Source organism: Trachemys scripta, chromosome 8 (genome assembly GCF_013100865.1).
Source record: "Trachemys scripta elegans isolate TJP31775 chromosome 8, CAS_Tse_1.0, whole genome shotgun sequence".
Lineage (NCBI taxonomy): Eukaryota > Metazoa > Chordata > Testudines > Emydidae > Trachemys > Trachemys scripta.
In genome coordinates, this window is record NC_048305.1 from 37,161,389 (window position 1) to 37,183,735 (window position 22,347).

Below are 22,347 nucleotides of genomic sequence, written 5' to 3' on the forward strand. Positions count from 1 at the left end.
AAGGAGAGTCAACGGGAGAGCATCTCCCATCAACATCGCGTAGTGTGGACCCCGTGGTACGTAGATCTATGCTATGTCGATTTGAGTTATGCTATTCACATAACTCAAATTGCGTAGCTTAGATCTACTCTTCCTTTAGTGTAGACAAGAGATCTCTGTAGTCAGAGATCTTTAGTGCTAAATTGATCTAGATAATACTTAGTCCTGCCATAAGTGCAGGGGACTGAACTATAGATGACCTCTCGAGGTCCTTCTAGTCCTATGGTTCTATGACTTTATGATTCTAAATATTGAGGAAAAAGTGAGAAATATTTGAATGTGCCCCAGAGACAGAGAAAGACAAAGAAATATTTTTCCTATGTACTTGTATTATACATATTATGTCTGTCTGAATCCACCTTTACAACACATCTCTCTCTCTCTCTTGCCATCTCTCTTTGCATACCATTTTCTAAAACAACAGCAAATGCACTACTGGGCAAAAAGAAATAGTTTGTGACCTAAATACAGGCAATATTTAGACTACATTTTGTCTGGTTGGCTAGAAGCCCCACATCCAGTAACAGCAGTGTTTAAAATAGTCTGGTTTGAGCTGTCTCAGAGATACAAAAGGAAATTCTGAACCAATTAGATTCAGACCAAAGAGAAGAGCAGATACACTGATATATATGAAAGAACAGATTCATACCAATGAGCAATTTGGCACAATATTTCAAAGAAAGAAGAGATGAGTTACACATGAGAGGACTTGTCCACAAGCAAGTCAGGCACAAAAGATGATTGAAACATGGAAATAAATGTCTAAGGCAGCACCAGAAACAAGAAATTCACACCAGCTCAGGAGGGATCTAAGAATATATTTAGGGAAGGGGAAAATCACAGCTGCAAGAGCAGATCATGCTCTCAGGAAAATCCCATGGAGTGTGAGGAAAATGTAGAATATGCACTGGAAAAATACCAGTTCTTTTATTTTCAGAACCACTCTGTCCCCATTTTGACTCCAGTGAATATTTTGGGCTCAGCAGAGGGGAGCATAGGTGGGCAGAGAGGGTGAAGGCTTATCAGAGAGAGGGGCACAATCTGTGACGTTATTCCCCTTCAAACATTGTTTGATATCCCCCCTTAAATAGCCATGCAATCCACAAGTGGTATTTCCCTCTGTAAATAATAGTGATTTCTGAGAGTTTCTTCTCCACACTATAACACCACTCCCCTTCACAAACATATTCCCTAAGGGAGAAAGGGAAGTGGGCAGGCAGGAAACCAGTGGATACAGGGATCCTGAGGGAGCCTGCTGCAAGTAAGAAGGGGATTGGGGAAGTAGTGTGGGCCTCTGTCCAAAAGCATTGACCCTCTGGTGGTTTTCCCATGGATCTCAGAACATCTGGGGGTTAGAGGATCGTGCTCCAGCCCACTCTACAGTAGGACAAATTATCTGTAGGAAACTCTGCAGATTCAAACTCAGGAAGTTTCCTGGCCCCTACAAAGGTTTTTCCTGCATAAGGCATAATTTTACCCATGGTTGATAGCTGCCCTTTTCATGTTCTAATCCAGTGTGTGGATTGATTAGATTTAATTCTGAATAAGGCAAATCAAGTTGTAGACAACAAAATACAAGATTTATAGAGTAGCACCCACCAGCAGCCAGCGCCTCCCCTTCCCTCTCAGCACCTCCTGCCCACCGGTGGCCCCGCCAGTCAACTCTTCTCCCTCCCTCCCTCCCAGCGCCTCCTGCCCACCACGGATCAGCAGTTCTGTGGCATGCAGGAGGTGCTGGGGGGAGGGGAGGAGCAGGGACGGGGAATGCTCAGGGGAGGGGATGGAACTGAGTGGGAAGAGGCAGGGTGGGAATAGGAAGGACAGGGGTTGGGGTTTGGGGGAAGGGATAGAGTGGAGGTGGGGCCTGGTGCGGAGCAGGGGCAAGAAGAGGCAGGGTGGGGATGGGGTCTTGGGGATTGGATGGGGATGGGGCCTGAAGTGGAGCATGGGTTGAGCACTCCTCGGGCAAGGAGGAAGCCAGCACCCATGCCTCAGAGCACTGGCTCGACCCTTCCAATATTCCATCTCTAGCCATGGCTATCTCTGATGCTTCAGAGGAAGGGGTGATCAAAACTACAGCCCAACATTCATTAACTAAGAGGTCTTACCAGTGCCTTGTACAATGGCATTAATACTTCTCTATCTCTACTAGAAATGCCTCACTTAAAATATCCTAGGATTGCATTTGCCTTTTTTGCAGCCATATGACATTGGTAGCTCATAGTTAAAGCTAAGATTTTGTCACAGGTATTTTTAGTAAAACTCACAGACAGGATGTCGGCAATAAACAATAAATCAGGGAAGCCCAAGCCCCAGAGTGTGGGCCTGACAGCACGAGCCCCACCACCCGGAGCTTACAGCCGAAGACCCGCCACCTGGGGCTGACAGCCAGAGCCCTGATACCCAGGGCAGAAGTCATGGAGGTCACGTAAATCACAGAATCCTTGATGTCCATGACCGACTCATAGCCTTACTCATAGTCATCCTGTGATCGACCAACACACCCACGTCTCTCTCCTACTCTGTTGCTTTGAGCTGATAAGCCCAGAGCTTGTATCAGAAATTATTTTTATTAGACTCTAAGTGCATATCCTTACATTTTGCACTTTTGAATTTCATCCCATTTCTGTTATTCCAGTTTTAAAGGTCATCCAGATATTTCTTTACAATATTCCAATCCTCCTCTGTGTCAGCAATGCCTCTCAAATTTGTATCCTTAGCACATTTCATAAAGACACTCCTTCTTTTTGTGCCAAAGTCATTAATAAAAATATTGTATAAGATTGAGTCAGATATGTAAAATTATATCCCTCTCTTGGGTAAAAAATTACAGAGGAATATTATTTAGGCTCATGACATAGTCTCTTGACACTAAGGCCTGGTCTATACACAGATTTTATACTGGTATAATTATTTCAATTAGGAGTGTAATTTTTTTTTAACCAAAATTGTTATACCAGTGAATCTCCTAGTGTGGGTGCCATTATATCCATATACTAGTGTCTTATACTGGTTTAGCTTCTTCCCTTCCTGTACAGGAATATGCTATACCAATATAAGCACTTTTATACTGGTATAATTATATGCACTTTAGAGAAGTTGCACTGTTTTAACAATGCCGGTATCATTAAAGGAATACTACATACTGTGTGTGTAGACAAGGCCTAAATGGGCCTGTGTCTGGTGCATGCATGTAATATCCATTAACTTCAATAAGAGTTGGGCATATACAGCAGCTGAAGATTTGGGCCCAATATGTTATCATTGGATGGTTTTGTCTTAGGGTCAGATTCTGATATTCTGCTCATGTTGAATAATACATTGAGTTGAAATTAGTGGTTCCACTGACAGTATAAGATGATGTTCATTGTGAGTAAGGGTATTAGAATCTGGTTCTTAATGGGGTCTACTTTTAAAAATTGCAAAACGTTAACTCAATGGATACTGAAATGCCTTTTAAAAACCTCTGCCTTTTACTGGAAAAATCCATGTTACTAGAGATCCAGTCCTGAAGTCCTTCCTCAATGGGAGTTTCTCCTGAATAAGGACTGCAGGACTGGCTCTGCGTTACTAAGTGTATCATCTCACAGAGATAACTAAAGTTATCATGACCATCACAAAATTTTATTTTGATTTAAATCTATCCAGGGGACATTTAATAAAAACACACTCAGTTTCACTATCTCAGTTAAAAGCCGAAGTGTAGTCAGTACACAATTGTGTAAATCTAATATTTTAAGAAAGGAGGTACTATGCTATATTTATGTACACATTACTGTAGACGGTGATACAGTGTGGGATTAATCTGTAAAATGGGAATAACAATATTTATGTGTATTGTGAGTCTTAAATCTAATGGTCAGAATTTGGGTGTCATTGGGAATTATGGGTAATCAGAATTTCGGAAAATTAGGGGACAGATTTTCAGAAGAACTTAGCACCCAAACTTGCATTGATAAATGGGAAGGAAAAATTATTAAATGCATACAAAAATGGCACACAGTATTTTATTTATGTGTCACTCATAGACTCACATTTTATTTCAAAATCTGTCATATCCTGCCAAACTTTTGGTGTCTTTGGTCCTAAATCTATTGATTTACATCATAGTAACTCATCTAGTAATGTTCTTTATATGGTCTTGTTAATGCCTCATATGTTATTGATAAAATAACTTCAAATTTCAAAAATTAAAAATGGTTAATATTATTTTTCACTTCTAACATGCCTTTTATTGGAGGAGCTCAAAATACTGTGATAAATTTTTTCAAATGGAATCATAGAAATGTAGGACTGGAAGATACCTTGTTAAGTCATTTAGTCAAGTTGCCTGCACAGAGTCAGGACTAAGTATTATCTAGACGATCCCTAACAGGTGTTTTTCTAACCTGTTCTTAAAAACCTCCAGTGATGGAGATTCCACAACCCACCTAGTTAATTTGTTCCAGTACTTAACTACCCTTACAGTTAGGAAGTTTTTCTTAATGTCTGACCTAAATCTCCCTGACAGCAGGGATGCTGGAGCAATTTGTATAGTGGGGGTGCCGAGAGCTGTTGAGCTAAATTGTAACCCCTATATATGATGGAAACTGCCTCAAGCCAGGGGGTGCTGCAGCACCCCCAGCACCCCTAGTTCCAGCACCTATGCCTGACAGTAATTTAAGCCCATTACTTCTTGTCCTGTCCTCAGTGGCTAAAGAGAACAATTTGTCACCCTTTTCTTTATAACAACCATTTCTGTACTTGAAGACTGTTATCATGTCCCCCCTCAGTCTTTTCTTCTCCAGTTTTTTCCATCTTTCCTTGTAGGTCATGTTTTCTAGATCGTTTGTCATTTTTGTTGCTCTCCTTTGGACTTTCTTCAATTTGTCCACATCTTTCCTGAAGTGTGGTGCTCAGAACTGGACACAATACTCCAGCTGAGGCCTTATCAGTGCTGAGTAGAGTGGAATAATTACTTATTGTGTCCTGCTTACAACACTTCTGCTCATACATCCCAGAATGATGTTAACTTTTTTTTTTTACAACAGGATTACATTGTTGACCCATATTTAGTCTGTGATCCACTATAGCCCCCTGTCTTTTTCTGCAGTACTGCTTCCAAGGCAGTCATTTCCCATTTTGCATATGTGCAATTGATTTGTCCTTCTTAAGTGTAGTACAGTGCATTTTTCCCTATTGAATTTACTCCTGTTTAATTCAGACCATTTCTCCAGTTTGTCAAGATCATTTTGAATTATAATCCTGTCCTCCAAAGTACTTGCAACCCCTCCTAGCTTGGTATCATTTGCAAACTTTATAAGTGTACTGTCTATGCCATTATCCAAATCATTTTTGAAGATATTCAGTAGAACCAGACCCAGGACAGATCCCTGCAGGACCCCACTCAATATGCCCGTCCAGCTCGATTGTTAACCACTGATAACTACTCTCTGAGAATAGTTTTCCAGACAGTTGTGCATCCACCTTCTAGTAGATTCATCTAGGCTTTATTTCTCTGGTTTGTTTATGAGATCATGTGAGACAGTATCAAAGGCCTTAATAAAGTTGAGATATGTTACACCTTTTGCTTCTCCCCATCCACAAGGCTTGTTACTCTGTCAAAGAAGCATATTAGCTTGGTTTGACTTGACTTGTTCTTGACAAATCCATGTTGACTGTTGCTTATTACCTTATTATCTTCTAGGTGGATACAAATTGATCATTTGATTATTTGCTCCATTATCTTTCCAGGTACCAAAGCTAAGATGACTGGTCTATAATTCCCTGGGTTGTCCTTATTCCCCCTTTTAGAGATAAGTATTATATTTGTGCTTTTCTAGTCCTCAGGTATCTCTCCAGTCCTCCAATGAGTTCTCAAAGATAATTGCTAATGACTCAGAGTTCTCTTCAGTCAGTTCCTTAAGCATTCTAGGATGTGTTTCATCAGGCCCTGCCAATCTGAAGACATGTAACTTGTCTAAGTAATTCTTAACTTGTTCTTTTTCTATTTTACCCTCAGATCCTGCCCCATTTACACTTTTGTTCTCTATGTTAGTTGTCTGATCCTTGCTAACTTTGTGGTGAAAACTGAAACAAAAAAGAAAAGAACATAAGAATGGCCAGAGTTGGTCAGACTAACGATCCATCTAGCTCAATATCCTGTCTTCCGGCAGTGGCCAATGCCAAGTGCTTAAAAGGGAATGACTAGAACAGGTAATCAACATTTTCTGTTATTGTCTTTCCCTCCTCATTTAGTAATGGGCCTATCCTGTCCCTGGTCTTCCTCTAGCTTCCCATATATTCGTAAAATGCTTTCTTGTTACCATTTATATTCCTAGCTAGTTTAATCTTGCTATGTGCCTTGGCCTTTCTAATTTTGTCCTTACATGCTTGTGTTTTTATATATATATATATATATATATATATTCATCCTTTGTAATTTGACCTACTACCCATTTCTTGTATCTCTCTTTTTGAGTTTCAGGTCACTGAAGATCTCCTGGTTAAGCCAAGGGGGCCTCTTACCATATGTCCTATCTTTCCAATGCATTGGTTTAGTTTGCTCTAGTACCCTTAATAATATCTCTTTAAAAAATGCCAACTCTTTGGAACTCATTTTTCCCTTAGACTTGCTTTCCACGGGATCTTACCTACCAATTCTCTGAGTTTGCTAAAGTCTGCCTTCTTGAAATCCATTGTCTTTGTTCTGTTGTTTTCCCTCTTACTATTCCTTAGAATCATGAACTCTATTATTTCATGGTCACTTTCACCCAAGGTGCCTTCCACCTTCAAATTCTCAACTAGTTCCTCCCTGTTTGTCAGAATCAAATCCAGAATAGCTTCTCCCCTAGTTACTTTCTCCACCTTCTGTCTCCAATGCATTTCAATAACTTGTTGGATAATCTGTGCCCTGCTGAATTATTTCCCCAACAAATGTCTGGGTATTTGAAGTCCCCCATCATCACCAAGTCCTGTATTTTGGTTTATTTTGTTAGTTGTTTAAAAAAGTCTCATCCACTTCTTCTTCCTGGTTAGGTGGTCTTTAGTAGACTCTGCCATGACATCACCCTTGTATTTTACCCCTTTTATCGTTACCCAAAGACTTTCAACAGGTCTGCTTCCCACTAGTCTCAACCTCAGTGCAAGTGTATATGTCTTTGATATACAAGGCAACAACTCCTCCCTTTTCCCCCTGCCTGTACTTCCTGAACAAGCTGTACCCTTCTATACTAATATTCCAGTCATACGAATTATTCCAACAAGTTTCTAGAATGCCAGTTATGTAATATTTGTGATTATTCACTAGTATTTCTAGTTCTTCCTGTTTATTCCACATACTTCTTGCATTAATATGCAGACATCTTAGATGTCTATTAGATTTCCCCTAATATAGTCCCTCTTGTCTCTCTTTTGTCCATGCTGCAATTTCCCATGTTCCCCCCGGATTCTGACCCTTCACCCAGGTATCCATGTTTTGGACTTACCTGTGGGTTTTTTCTCCTGCTCCCATCAAACCTAGTTTAAAGCCTGCCTCACTAGGTTAGCCAGTCTGTATCCAAAGATATTCCTCCCCTTACTTGACAGGTGGACCCCATCTTTGCTCAACAGTCCTTCTTAGAACAAGATTTGATAGTCAAGGAAGCTGAAGCCATCCTGGTGACACCATCCATGCAGTCATGTATTTACTTTCAGGATATGTCTGTCTCTACCTGGATCCCTACCCTTGACCAGAAGGATCCTTCACCCTCACCCCCAGAGTCCTGTAGTCACTTCTGATATGCTCAGGTCATACCTCACACTTTCATTAGTGCCCACCTGGATGAGCAGCATAGTGTAGTAGTCAGAGGGCTGGATAATCCTCCGCAATCTTTCTTTAGTATCTTGGCTATGGGCCCCTGACAGGCAGCACACCCACCCCAGGATGCAAGGTCAGGCCTGCAGATGGATGCCTCTGTCCCCCTTAGAAGGGAATCGCCGGCCACCACCACCCTTCATTTCCTCTTGTGAGTGGTGGCCACAATCCTCCCAGCCTTGGCTATGGCTTCTCCTCCTCCTCCATTGGAGGAGATTCCTCATCCCTTTTTTCCAGAGCAGCATGTTGTATTTTTTTTTAATCTCTGTGGATGGGTAGGTTGCAAAATCCATACTTAGGTAACCCCCCCCCCCCCCCCCCCCCCCCCCCCCCCAAAAAAAAACTGGAGCCAGATTTTCAAAAGAGCTTTGCTCCCATTTGGGCACATGATTTTCAAACATGCTGACCACACAGAAGCTCCCACTGGCCTTCCTAGTCTGAATAGGCCTATATTTGTCTAACTTTCAAAAATAAGCATGTTTGGGTGCCTCCCAGCAGTGACTACTGAAGTCAATGGAATCTGATGGTTGCTCAGCATGTTTGAAAATGAGACCACTTATTTAAGTCCCTATATTTGGATGTAGGAACCTAACTTAGATGCCCATTAAAAAAAAAAATCTTGACCCTAATGATGTTCTGTGTTGCTGCTTCTCTCTGTTAGCAATGTTTTTGTGTGTCTTGTACACATTGATCAAAGTATAGCCATTGCACCATTGCCTGTGATTTTGTCAGTTCTGATAAACTATATGAACTTGGGTCTTGCTGGTACTTGAATATGAGTCTGAAAGGAGTAGTGGAAAACAAATGCAACTACTATTTCTTCTCCTGAACCTCTCCCTACAGTTCTAGTTGCACTCGCCTCACAGTTTGCCTGTATATTATGTAAAATAAACTGAAGCCCATGTTAAATAATCTCATAGTTCATGGGTGTAACTTGCAAAATTCAACGAGTGGAGCTAGTGACAGGGTAGGGCTGTTACAGCAGTGGTTGAGGGGATCAAGGAAGGAGAGACATCAGTGAGAGGAAATAATCCCTAAAAGAGTGGGGAGGGTAATGCAGCAAGAATGAATTAAAGGGGGGCAGAGAAGACAGTCTTCAAGAAGGAAGGCAACATAGCTGTAGAAGTACACTGATAGAACCAGCTGTAAGCAAAAAAACACTGGGGGAGGGGAGTGCGTGCTTTTCAGAGTGTGCTGATTTAACACTCATGAGCTGATGCATTCTAGCTCTGCAGCAGCAGCAGTAGGACTAGAAGTCTAGGCAACTCAGCAGTGAGACTGGCTAGGAAGGCAGTTCATTCCCTGTTTTCCCCTCTAGCACCTAGAATGAGGAGAGGGAAAGAGGCCAACGAACCATTCTGTATCCCTTTCCTATGACAAGCTGCTGCCTTGCTTTTGTTTGGGGCTCCACAGATTGCCCTGGCAGTGGCCTTGTGGGTAGAAAGACAGACAGGGATTCATATTGGTAAATGTGGGAAGGCTTCTTCCCCATCCCCTATATGCAGGGCCAATGGGGTGGAGGAGGAGGGGGAGGGGGCAGGAGGGCCATTTGGCCTGGGCCTCAAACTCAAAGGGGGCCTCAGATTTAGACATTTGTTAATTTTTTGGCATTTGATAAGTTTTGCAGCTTGTTTGTATGCACATCCCTATAGAACCAAAGTGTGACACATTCTCTTAGCTTAGAGTTGCAAATTAGAGATGTGATTTGGTGAAAGACATATTTTTTTGTTAACTATTATAAATTTTGTCATATTAAAGAGTTTAAAATGTTCATAAATATTAACAAAAATATATCAGTTCTGATGGCACAAGTTTAGACCATGATGAATGTGTCCTCTCAGGTCAGCTGATTATATAAACAAACCACCACTAATGGTTGATGGTGGATCAAGTACTGTTGAAAGGGGCCCCCAAAACTGGAAGTAGCCTGGGCCTCTCTGGATCTCTGAGAGGGCCTGCCTATATCATAGGGGATAGGCGTTAGAGATTAGACCAAAGAGCCTCTGCAGTGGCAGGAGACAATCACAGGTAGAAGAGCTATCTTTCCGTTTGTCTAGACATAAAACGTATGTAAACATACACATGGACGTCACACTCACTCTTTCTCCTAATTTGAGTGTGGGCGGGAAGGCAGGGCTGCTAGGAAGTGAAGGGGTCCCTAACTGTCTCCGGAGCGGGGCGGGGAGGTAACTCTGTGAAGGGGGGTGGCTACGGGGGTAGTTGGCTCTGAACTCCCAGGGGCTGAGGAGTGGCTGGGGCGGGGGGGGGCGGTCCCGGTGTGTGTTGGGGGATTGGTGCTGCGGTTGGCTCCGGTGAAGAGCTCCCTGGGGACGGGGCTCTCCCCTGTGTGGGATATGCGCTGTGGCTGGCGGGACACTCTTACCCTCCTGTGCCGTCTGGCTGCTGCTCTTGGCTGCCTGCCTCGGTGTCGCTGTTCCCTGCCCAGGTGCTGAATTGGAGCCAGCCAGAGCTCAGCGCCCCTCCCCCGCACACTCCCCGCAGCAGCTAGAGAAGGAGGAAGTGGAGCTGCGAGTCCCCCGAGCTGCTGGAGGAGGAGAGGCCGGATTCTCAGCCGCAGGGCCGGGTAGCAGCAGAGCCGGGGAGCATGGATTTTCTGTGGAAGCGGCCGGCTCAGGAGCCGGCAGCGGTGGTGGCTGCAGGGTCGGCGGCAGCGCTGGGCGCAGCTGGCGGCGCCTGTTAGCCGGGTGCATGAACCCGCTGCTGGATGTGGGAGGCGGCGGCGGCTGAGGGATGTGAGGCCCGGCAGGGCTGCGAGCGCGTCGGGTGAAAGCTGCGCTCGGCTCTCCTACCCCTCCCTCCGCCCTCGGCCATGGCGCCGTCTTCTCCCCGCAGCTGCTGCGGGGCGGCGGCGCTCCGGATCCCGGCTCTCCTGCTCCTCCTGTGCCTGGGCGCGGCGGGCGGGCAGCTCCGCTACTCGGTGCAAGAGGAGCTGGAGCGCGGCGCCTTCGTGGGGAACGTGGCGACCGACCTGGGCGTGGATCCGCAGCGGCTGTCGGCCCGGGGCGCACGGCTGACCTCGGGCAGCGGGCGGCAGTACCTGGAGCTGGATCTGGGCCGCGGGGCGCTGCTGGTGAAGGAGCGCATGGACCGGGAGGCGCTGTGCGAGCTTAGCACCTCCTGCTTTCTCAGCCTGGAGCTGGTGATCGAGCAGCCCATCGAGGTGCACAACGTGGAAGTGGAGGTGCTGGACATCAACGACAACGCCCCCCGCTTCCCGCGGCAGGACTACCGGTTGGAGGTCAGCGAGTCCGCTGTGCCCGGTGCCCGCTTCCACATCGAGAGCGCGCAGGACCCCGACGTGGGCACCAACTCGGTGCAGAGCTACCGGCTCAGCCCCAACCAGCATTTCGCTCTGGACCTCAAAGGCTTCCAGCGCGGCAGCAAACTCCTGGAGCTGGTGCTGCAGCAGCCCCTGGACCGGGAGCAAAGCGCCCTGCAGCAGCTGGTGCTCACCGCTGTGGATGGGGGCAGCCCCGCCAGGTCTGGCACGGCCCAGATCTCCATACGGGTCATGGACACAAACGACAACTCGCCCGTCTTCGACCGATCCACCTACACTGTGAACCTGCTGGAGAATGCGGCCCCGGGCACGCTGGTGGTGAAGCTGAACGCCTCGGACCCGGACGAGGGCTCCAACGGGGAGGTGCTGTACTCCTTCAGCGGCTACACCCCCCAGAAGGTGCGGCAGCTCTTCAGCATCGACCCAGTCTCCGGCGAGGTGAGAGTCAATGGCACGCTGGACTACGAGGAGGCCTCCTCCTATGAGGTTTATGTGCAGGCCACAGACCGGGGTCCTGTGTCCATGGCCGGGCACTGCAAGGTGCTGGTCAACATCGTGGACGCCAACGATAATGCCCCCGAAGTGGTGCTGACCTCCCTGTACAGCCCGGTGCCGGAGAACGCCCGGCCCGAGACCGTGGTGGCTTTAATGAGTGTAACCGACCAGGACTCCGGGCCGAACAAGCAGGTCAGTCTGAGCATCCCTCCCAACATCCCCTTCAAACTCAACTCCTTCAAAAACTCATACACGCTGGTCACGCAGGGCGACCTGGATCGCGAAAGGGCTTCCTCCTACAACATCACGGTCACGGCTACGGACGCCGGGACCCCTCCCCTCTCTTCCCACAAAGTGATACAAGTGGACATCTCCGATGTCAACGACAACCCTCCGCGGTTCGAAGAGCCCGTGTATTCCGTTTACATCCCCGAGAACAACGCGCTCGGGGTTTCGCTGTGCACTGTCAAAGCCATCGATCCCGATGACAACGAAAATGCCTATGTGTCCTATTCTCTCCTGAAAGGGGAAATTCAAGGGCTACCTGTCACATCCTACGTCTCCATTAAATCCGACAATGGTAACATATATGCGGCCAACTCCTTTGACTACGAGAAGTTAAGGGAGTTTCAGGTTGTTGTTCAGGCCCAGGATGCTGGGACCCCAGCACTTAGCAGCACTGTCACTGTCCACGTGTATGTGGTGGATCAGAATGACCATGCGCCTCGGATTCTGTACCCTACCTCAACCAACGCCTCGGCAGCCTTGGAGATGATCCCTCGCTCCGCACACGCAGGTTATTTGGTTACCAAAGTAATAGCCATTGATGCAGACTCTGGACAAAATGCATGGTTGTTCTACCATCTGGCTCAAGCCTCAGACCCAGATCTCTTCAGAGTGGAGCTACACAGCGGGGAGATTCGGACTACTCGTAAGCTGGGGGATGACAGTGTTACTACTTTCAACCTGTCAGTTGTTGTGAGAGACAATGGAGAGCCATCCCTGTCCTCAGCAGTAGCCATAACCATCGCTGTTGTGGATAGAGTTTCCAAAATCATCCCTGACACAAGGAGGCATATCAAAAGTACTAGAAACTACTCAGAGATAACTCTGTATCTCATTATTGCGCTGAGCTCAGTTTCATTCATATTTGTTTTGACAATCATTGTCCTAACGGTTATCAAGTGCTACAGATACAGTGTGTATGGTGACTCCTGTTGTGGAGGTTTCTGTGGGGTCAGAGAAAGGTATCCTGCTGAAATGTACAAGCAGGCTAACAACAACATTGACGCTAGGATACCACATGGTTTAAAAGTACAGCCACATTTTATTGAAGTGCGGGGGAATGGGTCTCTCACTAAGACCTACTGCTATAAGGCATGTCTGACTGCAGGATCAGGAAGTGACACTTTCATGTTTTACAATACTGGTGGCCCAACGGGAACTGGTCCTCATGCAGTGATGGCTGAGAGACATCTGACAGGGCAGAGTGGGCAAAGTGCACAAAACCTGATCATACTTAAAAATGACTCCATTACGCCTAATGAGGTGAGAATGAATTGATACATGACCAGAACCATGTTCTGAACCTAACAATGTGTCCTTATCTGAAGGTTAAAAGTGAAATGTCTAGATTCAGTTTATTCCCTATTGTGGTTGCTGAATTCTAATCTATGAAACACATTTGGTTTCTAGGTAAATACTGGGGCTTTCCGGATTCATTTGGTAAGTTAGTGGCTCAGTGTGTGAGCACATTGTTTGAGACTCACTTCATTTCTGTTGTAGATGGTATAGAAAAGGTTTCCTTCTCCCCATCCTCCTTCCCTTTTCTTTACAGATATACCCACTCCAACAAACTACTGAGGAATGACACATGTAATCTTAAAATGTTAATGTTAGAATGCTGCAGAAGAAATGAGATGATACTGAGCATCAATATGACACTTTACAGTGATTAAAATATTTGACAATTTATTGCTTCTGTGCCCAGACAAAATTACCATGGCCAGGTCACTAATAAGATAGATTTTGCTTAGTATATGTGCTTTAGTTGTCTGAGAACATGTTATCTATACTTTGATGTTTGCACTGCATGAGGCTGCCTTTTTCTCTTCTCCTGTCTGGCAATACAGTGACACATTTCTAGGCTGTTGACCCAGTTTACCAGTGATGTTGCAGTGCAACAACCTGTAACCTGCTGGTTTGCTATTGAAAACTGTTTAATACCTATGGTTTGACCAGCAGTATATTAACCTCTGCAATATTTTCCCACAGTGATGAATTAGTGACTGCTTTCTATTAGCACATAGCCAGCGTGGACCTAGTGTACAGTTTGTAGTGTTCTATACTGTTCCCATGTTATGGATTTTGGAAATGAACAGAGCAACACTTTACTATGAGTGAAAAGATAGTGATTTCACTGCTGGACAGATTGTGTTTTAATTCGGATGTATAAGGAAAATATTGCATCTACTCTACATTACTTGTGCAATGGTAATATGGCAGGCACATGGCTTGTACATTAATATGAAGAATGTATGCAAGCATAGGGAAAGATTGTATCCTTGTGCTTGAATAGAATGTTGCTTTGCTTTTTTGTATCTACACAGAAATATGAATCAAATCTTTATGCTTATTTGCCCCTCTCAAATCAGCCAGAATGTTTTTCTTTTGAAAACAAGAACATGTCTTATCAAGCCATGTTTTCTTGTTCTCCTTATTAAGAAATGAGCATCTTGTCTCACTGATTTTAAAAGATATAAAGTGCAGGATTTAATAACAAGGTTTCTCTTAAAATAATGCTGATACCAAATAATGTTCCTCCATTTACAATTGATGTAGCTATTTTACTCTTTCCGAGTCATTCAATAGTATGATTTTGATGACTATGTGATTTTCACAATCTAAGTTCATAATGGCTGTCAAATATATAGTGTAGTGGGGCAAATGAACCATTAGTTATCTGATTTTTAATATGTATTATAAATATTTTTATTAGAAATATCTAGAATCTGTTGATCATAAGGTGACATGCTAGACACGGTGCAGAAAAGGGAAGAATCAAAGGATTCCAAATATTCCTTAGATCAGAACTTCTGTGCAAACAGATGGATGATAATTGAAAATGACTTCAGTTTAGATGTAGAAACAGCAGAAATTTGTTTAATAGATTCCCATCATGTCTTTAGGGGATAGGTCCTATTGCATGTAGTGAATTAGCAATTTCTGAGGAACTGTGCAGGTCAAGCAAAGACAGCTTACTAATCCCAGTGTTGGTGTACAATAGCAGAGAGACACAATACAAATTTATTAACTCCTGTTTTTAATGTTGGAATGAAACAATATCTACCACATATTCAGAACCAGAATCCAGATGTGCAAGCAATTACGTAATAGTTTTGCAAGACTTAAATAGAGAAGAAATTCTGTTAGATACTATTTGCCACAAGTTGAGTGAAATTTCCTAAGGCCTTGCATTACAAAAATTGCCTATAGTGCTGTAATGCAGTGAACCTGTGTCATTGTCAGATGCACATGAGACAATGGAGCCATATAACTGAATTCACAGGGTATTAGTTCTTAGCAGATTATCTCTTTAAATTCACATATTTTTCCCCATTACTCAGTCTCCCCATACACACGTTAAAAGCAATCCATTGATTAACAATGTCAAGGTATGCTGGTTTTAATGGACATTGTTAGTCTTATTAGACCTGCCAGACACCATATTTTGCTTGTTTTTATAGTAATAGTGAATTTGTATGATTCTTGAAAGGCCCATCCCATCATCTGTAAAGCGTACTAGCAGGGATCACTGCATCTTGTGGCATCTTACAACGTTGATATATACGTAACTGTTACCACTGGACAGTCTCTAAAGAAATATTTTTTTCTAATAAGACTTGGGGACAGATGTTACCATCAATTAACTATAATATGATAAGAAGATGCACCACTTACTCAGGCTTTCTGTGGAATTTACCACAAGTGACAATATTTCTTGGGTTTCACATGTATTAAAATGTTGTATACATTAATTCTGCAGTGGGATAAAAAAATTCTGTGTGTGTGTGTGGGTGTCACAGGTTCTTTTTATATTTAAAATTAGAGACAGATTCTTCTTTCACTTACTCTGAGGCAAATCAGGAGTAACTTCATTGTCATCAGTGGACTTACATTGATGTAACTGGCCTATTAAGTTTAGAGATTTCTTTGCATCAGCTGAAACTCTGTGGCTTCCTATATGGTTTTTCTGTACCGTTCTACTAATGTGTTAGTTGTGGTTTGGTAAATGATAATGTCTCTTTTCTTCAAGACAGCTCATGCTTCTGCTAATGTTCAGCTCACTATCTCCTAGGCCCTTTTGCAGGCCTATATGGTTATTTCAAATGGAATCTCAATCAAGTTTGTTTTGTAAAAATCAAACATATTAGCACTTGCATGAGTAGTCTTTAAACTAGCAGGCAGTGGAGTGATTGTTGGCAGCGCTGGAGACAAGGATCAAGATACTTGGTTTAATGAATGTCTGGTGCTATATCATCACTACTGGATAACCAGGGCAGTCAGCAAAGGATAATTACATACGGACAAAATTAGTTTGTGCAAATATTTTGGTTTCATTGTTGGAACTCTGTGAAGTTACAGCCAGCATGTATGGCTGTCTACTGGGATGGACTGTGAGTGTGTGGAGGGGAGCGATCCTATTCTACCATTGGGCCCCTGGTATTGCTGCCTGTCTGTCATTTTCAGAAATTACTTATCCTCACCGTTCTGAAACTTTAATAATGTATTTCTAGTGTCCATTTCTCTCTCACATCCATTGAATTGCTGAGTGACACTTGGTAATATCTGTTCCCTGCTGTCTTTTTATCTTTGCCATCTTGTTCATGCCCTCTGTGTAGCTAAACCTGTTTGTTATATCTTGGATACCATGGCAGCCTTTTCACTTCAATGCAGGGATGAACAATCAGACTGGCATCTGGTCTAACTCAGTATTCTTAGCAAAAATGCACTGTGGCACATTATTAATTATCGGCTGGCATACTGAATCCTTGATGGAAAAATATACAGTCAGTTCTGGGCACTGGGCTCCCTCTGATGCCATTTTGTGCACTCATAGGATGATCAATAAAATGTAGGTTCCTTTGATGTTAATAAATAAAGCATTGTGTACCTTTTGAAGGAAAAATTGAAGCTGCACATTAGTAATGATAAATCCCAGTGGTTCATTCATTTTGTGGTTGTTTGTACACACTGAAGTACTACTCCCTCTCCCCCACCACACCCAATTGGCTGCTTCAAAGACAGAGTGCTATGCATTTTAAGTAAATCAAACAAAAATGTGTTACACACATCTTGGTATTTCTTTAGATTCAAGTGTGCTTTGAAGTGTCTAAATCTAGCAAACACATAACATTGTCCAAAGCAATCTTCCCAAGAGATTTCTCACAAGGGCTTTAAAGGTATTAATGTTGGAATATCTTACAATCTCAGTTCAAGTACTTAAGCCTTTAAGAAATTCTCTGAGCTCTCTGACATTGGAAAGGTTAAATAGAAATGTTTGTTCTTTTGGTTAGAAGCAGCACCAGTTCCTTTTCTGCTATGCAGGGTCAGTGCTCTGTGCTCCAGGGAAGTCAAACTGTTAGGCTGAGGGTAACTGCTGTGCTGGCAGAAACTTGCATCTAGCATTAAGCAGACAAAGCAGTTTTTCACTGTTTTAAAGAAGCATTGACCTGTTAATTTAATTTTCAATTCCTTAGGGTTAGGAATGCAAATACTCACTGTTAGGGGGAAATATTCTATACTAAATTTTGTTTTGTTAGCTTTTCGTTCTAGTTTTCTGAACGATAAACAAATGCTAGACTATAAGTAGTTTATTCTCTATGTTGAATTTAGTGTGAGCATTTTTGTATAATCAATCTCAGATTTTACAGTAGGAAATCTGAAATAGCTCCATGAATCCCACAACTATCAACATATTCTCAGTAGAAAGGAAACTGAGCTGTAAGTGGTCTAGGATTTTAAAAGGCCTTTTATTTATTGCTTCAAAGTGGATATATTTGATAAGAAGATGGTATGTTATTCTACTGAGTATTTGTGTGAATATTGGAGTAGAGTGGGATGTGTTTTAGCACTCTCATAATTTCCTAACTGTTTGTAAATGTTTGATCCACACAAACAGGGCTAGAGCCAACACCCATTGTAGTTAATGGAGGGGGGCTTTTATTGATTTCAGTGAACACTGAATCAGGCCCAGAGTACATATGAATCTCATAATTCAAGCAACAGATACTTGAGATGACAACATATCAGAACTAAGTAAAATGAATTTTCATTAAAATTTGTTTGTAATTCAGCTAAAATGTTTCTGAAATTGGATCAATATTATGCTATTTTAAAACATTGTCATTAAATTTTGTATAAACATGTTTTGTTTTTAGGATGACTGCAAACAATTGGTAGCATGTATTCACATTCATTATCTGAATTTCAACTTGGGTTGGTTGGTTATACCTGGACACATTAATCTCTTTGTATAGCTTCTGGTTCCCTGAATGGCTGGACATACCCCATGTGCTCAGTAGGGTTAGGAGTCATAAGCCACTATGGTGAGACACTCAGATACTGTGGTTTCAGAGTAGCAGCAGTGTTAGTCTGTATCCGCAAAAAGAACAGGAGTACTTGTGGCACCTTACAGACTAACAAATTTATTAGAGCATAAGCCGAAGAAGTGGGCTGTAGTCCACGAAAGCTTATGCTCTAATAAATTTGTTAGTCTCTAAGGTGCCACAAGTACTCCTGTTCTTTTTTCAGATACTGTGGTGATGTCCACCATTAAAAACACCTGGATAGATTTTGATTCAGTTTTTCAGAAGGAGTCATTGCATTTTATGTGCTTTCTCTGGGCCAAACAGGAAAAGTTGATGATGGCAGAAACAGGAAGTGGCTTTGGGCTGCTTCCTACTACTGCATGTGTGATGAAAGCTTCCCATCACACCCTTCTTTTTGAAGACCACTGAGGAGTAGAAAGAATTGTCAGTGGCACTGTCTTGTGGCCTCACAAAGACACTGGATAGGAGTGCAGTCTAAGCTCATATCTAAGATGGCAGAATGGGGTAGCGGGCCACAAATCATTCCTTGTAATGAAATAATATCAAGTAGGGTGACTGTCACCACATAGTCTCCGTCCACTCAACAGGGCCTGTGACAAGCCCTGCAAAAGATACCAGTTGTCAATTGCCAATATTTTTTTGTGAACTGTCCACTGGGGAATGTACTAAGACCACCAAACTAATTTCACATTGGCCATGAAGCAGCACTGAGATGCTCACAACTGTCACTATCTATACAGCAGGGGGAGATTTGAATTTGTGATCTATAAATGAAAAGATCCATATCACGTTACCAAACTCTGATCCACTTGACCTTGCTAGGGCTTGAAAGTGGTACTAGTCTGTCATAGGGCCTGTGTGGTGGAGGGGGATTGTGTTTGGGACAGTCCAAACATCCAAACTTTGAAGCATCTGATTTTACCCATCACTATATTTATATTTAGCTTTGTTACCATGATGCTGGTTTTCAGTCTGCTTGTACATCTACCGTAGTTTGGCTGTGTTAAGGCTGGATTTGATTTGTTTTTAACATTCAGTTCCTTTTGTAGTGATATACAGAACATAAGAATTCATAAAGCTGTGGGTACATTGTGGAATGCAGATAGGAAATAGGCTGGCTTATCTGTTTCCACACTTGAACAACTAACATTAATCATGACATATGCCTCAAACTCACTTCCCATGCCTTGGCTGCCCAAAATTCTGCTTTGAAGTCATATGCTTCCTCAACTGGCTTTTCTGTTGGGACCAAAGACAAAGAGTACTTATGGAGGCAGGACCAATAGTAGGACCAGAGGAGAAGCCTATTACTGCTAATGCCACAAAAAGGTGTTGGCATTGATTTCTTTTACTCCCACTAGCATTGCCAGTTACAGGATATTGGCTTATGATGGCATAAAAGCATGATAAACCCATGTCTCCTGCAGATCACTGACAGCTCCTAGTCATCCAATGTTCAAACCCAGTCCTTCAGTGTCCAGAAAACCAAGCGAGAGCAGCCCCAAAGACATAGAAGACTGTTCGTTCTCATATGAGTCACTGTTTTCTCCCATGTGTATAAAAAAGGTTATAAAAACTAAGGGCTAGATTCTGCCACCCATACCCATGGTGAGTCAGACCTGTGAAGGTTCTTAAAAAAGTAAGGAAATTCACAGAAATAAATTAATTAAAACAGCTTTATAGTTAAAAAACAAAAAACTCAACAACTCATATATATTTCACAGTCAGAACATTTGCATTTAAGGTTCCAGTACCAGCTTAACATGTGTCCCATATCCATCCCCACTCTCTTATGTAGGCCAAAGACAATTCCCCTTTCTGCCATTTAAATACAGCCGGTAGAGCCCTACTGTTCCCTACTCTGATATGTTACCGAACCCTGAAATGCCAAACAACTACTGCATCTGACCAGAAACCTGGCCCTTCGCTATTCCTTCTCACTAAAGGCAGAGATTACATTTTGCATTTTAATATCCATACAAGGGCTAAATACAACATCTTCTCCATTCCACTGTAGGTTGGAGACCTTATGATACACACCAGATTATCTATGTGGATGTGTATACTATATATATCTACAGTGTCCCAGTACACTCTGGCAGTTTGGGTCATTTACCATGTGCCCCAAATATATGGCAGATCAACCTTTAGTCTGTTCAACCTACACAGTGAAAAAATAGAGGTTTTATGGCAGTTGCAAACTCTTCCAGCAAGAATATCTGGTGGGGCAATAACCCTTTTGAATGCCTGACCTCATGGTTGTAATTTATATTATAAATCAAAGGTGTCAAACACCTGGCTTGTGGCTCAGATACAGCCTACTTGATGAATTTATCCTGCCTCCATGACAGATTCATAATCTGCAGAATGAAAGCTTTCATGTAAATAAAGTAAGTTTCTAGCCCTTATTGTTGAGAAGGAAACCATCCAAGTGTTGTGAACCAATGTAGCAGTATGATAGACAGTCTCTCCTTTTTTGCCTTTATTTCCTTCTCTGCTTCTTTGAGAATTTCCCAGTTTTCAGCCATGACTATAACTTAATATGATTTTTGGCCAGGACTATAGGAGGAATTCTATTCCTCATGCTGCTTCTCTCTCTTTTTGATCAGACATTCTAAGGACCAGAGATTCTGGGGGCAAAAGACATATCTGGCTTCAAGACTAAGCTTGATAAGTTTATGGAGGGGATGGTATGATGGGATAGCCTAATTTTGGCAATTAATTGGTCTTTTATATTAGCGGTAAATATGCCCAATGGCTTGTGATGGGATGTTAGATGGGGTGGGATCTGAGTTACTACAGAGAATTCTTTCCTGGGTGTCTGGCTGGTGAGTCTTGCCCACATGCTCAGGGTTTAGCTCATTGCCATATTTGGGGTTGGGAAGGAATTTTCCTCCAGGGCAGATTGGCAGAGGCCCTGGGGTTTTTTTGCCTTCCTCTGCAGCGTGGGGCATGGGTCACTTGCTGGAAGATTCTCTGCACTTTGAAGTCTTTAAACCATGATTTGAGGACTTCAATGGCTCAGACATAGGTTTGATACAGGAGTGGGTGGGTGAGATTCTGTGGCCTGCGTTGTGCAGGAGGTCAGACTAGATGATCATAATGGTCCCTTCTGACCTTAAAGTCTATGATTCTTTGACTCACTCCATTTAAGGTGACCCGATGAGAGACATGAAGTATTGGGACATGGGGGGGGAGGAGGGAGGCACCGGCAGAGCAAAAAAAAAAGAGCCGCTGGATCATAGGAAAAATTGGTGGGGGCTGCCCCGCACCAGCTCACCTCCGCCTCTCCTGAGCGGGCTGCCGCGTCTGCTTCTCCCCCGTCTCTCCCAGCACTTGCGCCTCCATACAGCTGATTCGTGCAAGCCTGGGAGGGATGGGGGAGGAGGAGGAATGCGGCATGCTTGGGGAAGAGGCGGGGCCAGGGCGGGGATTTGGGGAGGGATCCAATGGGGCAGGGAGGGGGCGGAGTTGGGGTGGGGCCGGGGCACGAGCCCCCTTCACCTGTGTGCCAGAGTGCACAATATCAGGGCAATTTGCATCCCGTCCGAACATCGGGCGGGATGCGGGACAAACAAGTAAATATCGGGACAGTCCAATCGGGACGTCTGGTCACCCTAACTCCATTCCTGGTGCAGAAAGAGTGGAAATTGACTCTGTCTTCTGAGCTGAGAATTCCCTTGGTGTATGGGAGTCCACAACAGAAGAAAAGTCAGGATAGCCAGTTCCTGTATGTGTCCACCTGCAATATTGGTGTAGGAGGCATGTCAGGATGGGGAAAAGGTGTGATAAGAGCGTGTTGTTTTCTGATAGTCCTTAGTAGTTGGATGGTTCCTGGAGGACAACTACCAGCTGGCCAAGTTTAGAACAGTCCTATTTTTTTTCTTTAAAGTCGGGTGAGGCTAGGGCCAGGGCCAGATCAGAAACAGTCAGAGAATCTTGGAGCCATAATTGTCTTTTTCACAACTAAGCCCAGCAGAAACTGGGCACTGAGAATCTGGGTTTAAATGTGAAAGTAGTTACTAGCAAAGATGTTTAATATTTTGTTGCACTGTGTGGAATTTCTC

At 43.5% G+C, this 22,347-nt stretch overlaps 1 protein-coding gene across 7 annotated transcripts in view; it reads left to right on the forward strand.

Moving 5' to 3' along the window:
- LOC117881581 (protocadherin alpha-C2-like) overlaps positions 1 to 22,347 on the forward strand; it is a 287,284-nt gene that overhangs the window by 169,269 nt on the left and 95,668 nt on the right. For 2 of the 7 annotated variants that reach the window (XM_034778992.1, XM_034778995.1), the window contains exon 1: positions 10,372 to 13,217. The exons of the other annotated variants lie outside the window; for them this stretch is intronic. In XM_034778992.1, the coding sequence (XP_034634883.1) occupies positions 10,704 to 13,217 (2,514 nt within the window). In that variant the 5' untranslated portion in view covers positions 10,372 to 10,703. Of the gene's footprint in view, positions 1 to 10,371; positions 13,218 to 22,347 lie in introns of those variants that run through there. 7 annotated transcript variants of the gene reach the window in all.